The sequence below is a fragment of the Cebus imitator genome, unplaced genomic scaffold, assembly GCF_001604975.1.
Source record: "Cebus imitator isolate Cc_AM_T3 unplaced genomic scaffold, Cebus_imitator-1.0 Scaffold564, whole genome shotgun sequence".
NCBI lineage: Eukaryota > Metazoa > Chordata > Mammalia > Primates > Cebidae > Cebus > Cebus imitator.
In genome coordinates this window covers 1,025,250-1,026,769 of record NW_016107879.1, presented here as the reverse complement: position 1 = coordinate 1,026,769, position 1,520 = coordinate 1,025,250, and the positions used below count along the sequence as shown (strand labels likewise).

The 1,520-nt window shown below is 47.9% G+C and overlaps 1 protein-coding gene across 1 annotated transcript; it reads right to left on the bottom strand.

The window, feature by feature from the left end:
• Positions 1–372: 372 nt before the first annotated feature.
• Positions 373–1,205, bottom strand: LOC108294137 (60S ribosomal protein L7-like). The gene has a single exon (XM_037734012.1). The coding sequence runs from the start codon at positions 1,184–1,186 to the stop codon at positions 494–496; it is 693 nt and encodes a 230-aa protein (XP_037589940.1). The 5' UTR covers positions 1,187–1,205; the 3' UTR covers positions 373–493.
• Between the last annotated feature and the right edge of the window lie 315 nt (positions 1,206–1,520).

Here is a 1,520-nt window from a genome sequence, read left to right as displayed (position 1 = left end):
TGGGTTTACAAACATCTCTTCATGACCCTGCTGTCAGCCGGGTGCGGTGGCTCACGCCTGTCATCCAGCAGTTTGGGAGGCCGAGGCAGGCGGATCTGTTCTCATCTGTCAAATGTTGAGGCACAGGGACTCGCTCAAGGCCACATACAGCTGACTGTGGCAGGTCTGGGGTTCACACTCAGCTCTCCAGAACGCATACATACACACCACTCGCCACCACGCTGAACTGCCTGACTACGGCAGGTGTCTCCACAGCCTGTTCTGTACTTCAAGCACAGTAAGAAATGGAGCTGTGTTAATGTCAAAGAATATGATATAGGCAGTGATTCTTTTTTTTTTTTTTTTTTAATAGAGAGCAGGTACTGGCCAGCTTAGAAAAATAATCATGTTAGATGCCTTAGTTCATTCCTCTAATAAGCCTGTTGATCTGATCATCCCTGTTGCCAGTATCTCCACCTTCTACAAAATGGGTAGTCTTTTTCTTCATTCTGCCTCATGGAGAAGATAATTTGAAGGGCCACAGGAAGTTATTTGCTTCTTTGAAGCGTTTTACAACAGGATAGATCTCATGAATCAGATCCTCCATGCAGATGATGCCATATTTTCCAAGAGATTGAGCAGTCAGAACGTTATCTGTGAAAACAATTCGCTTCTCTTTTATTTTGCCATGACCCCGTTTGTGGATTAGTTCATTTACTGACTTCAGATTTGGGTACCCCCATGTAATATATGGCTCTACAACCCTTAGCATGTTAATTGAAGCCTTGTTGAGCTTCACCAAGGCTCCATCGAAGACTTGACGAAGGCAAAGCAGCTGCAACACCTCTCGGACCTGTGGGCTCACGCCATCGATACCTCTGATCCTGATGACAGATGCCAGTTTGGGTTCTGCAGGTACACAGAAGTTGCCAACTTTCCTTACCATCCTCACCATTTGAATTTCAGCTCTGTACACCTGCCTATATTCCTTGTGATAGTGCTTTGCTTTTTCGTAGATAAGCTTCCTCCTTGCCTTTCGAAGCATCTTTTGGGCAAACTTCTTTCTCAGGCGCCTGATCTTCAGCGCTGCGAAATTCCTTCGCTTTTTCTTAAGGGTTTCTGGCACAGCAGGGACCTTCTTCTTTTCTACACCCTCCATGGTTCCAGCCGGAAAAAGGGGAAGTTCAGGCCACTGATTCTTAAACATCCTATAACCTGCCCACGGAACAGTGGCCACAGAAGACGCTGCTGGGCTGGCCAGGAGGGAACCCAGAGAGGAGGTGGGTGAGGGGAAAGAACACTAGGCCCATGCTTCTGGAGACAGAGTTTCAGATGGAGACAGCACGGCACAAGCTACCACATTTAGAAACTGATTACTCCCTGGCCGGGTGCGGTGGCTCAAGCCTGTAATCCCAGCACTTTGGGAGGCCAAGGCGGGTGGATCACGAGGTCAAGAGATCGAGACCATCCTGGTCAACATGGTGAAACCCCGTCTCTACTAAAAATACAAAAAATTAGCTGGGCATGGTGGCACGTGCCTG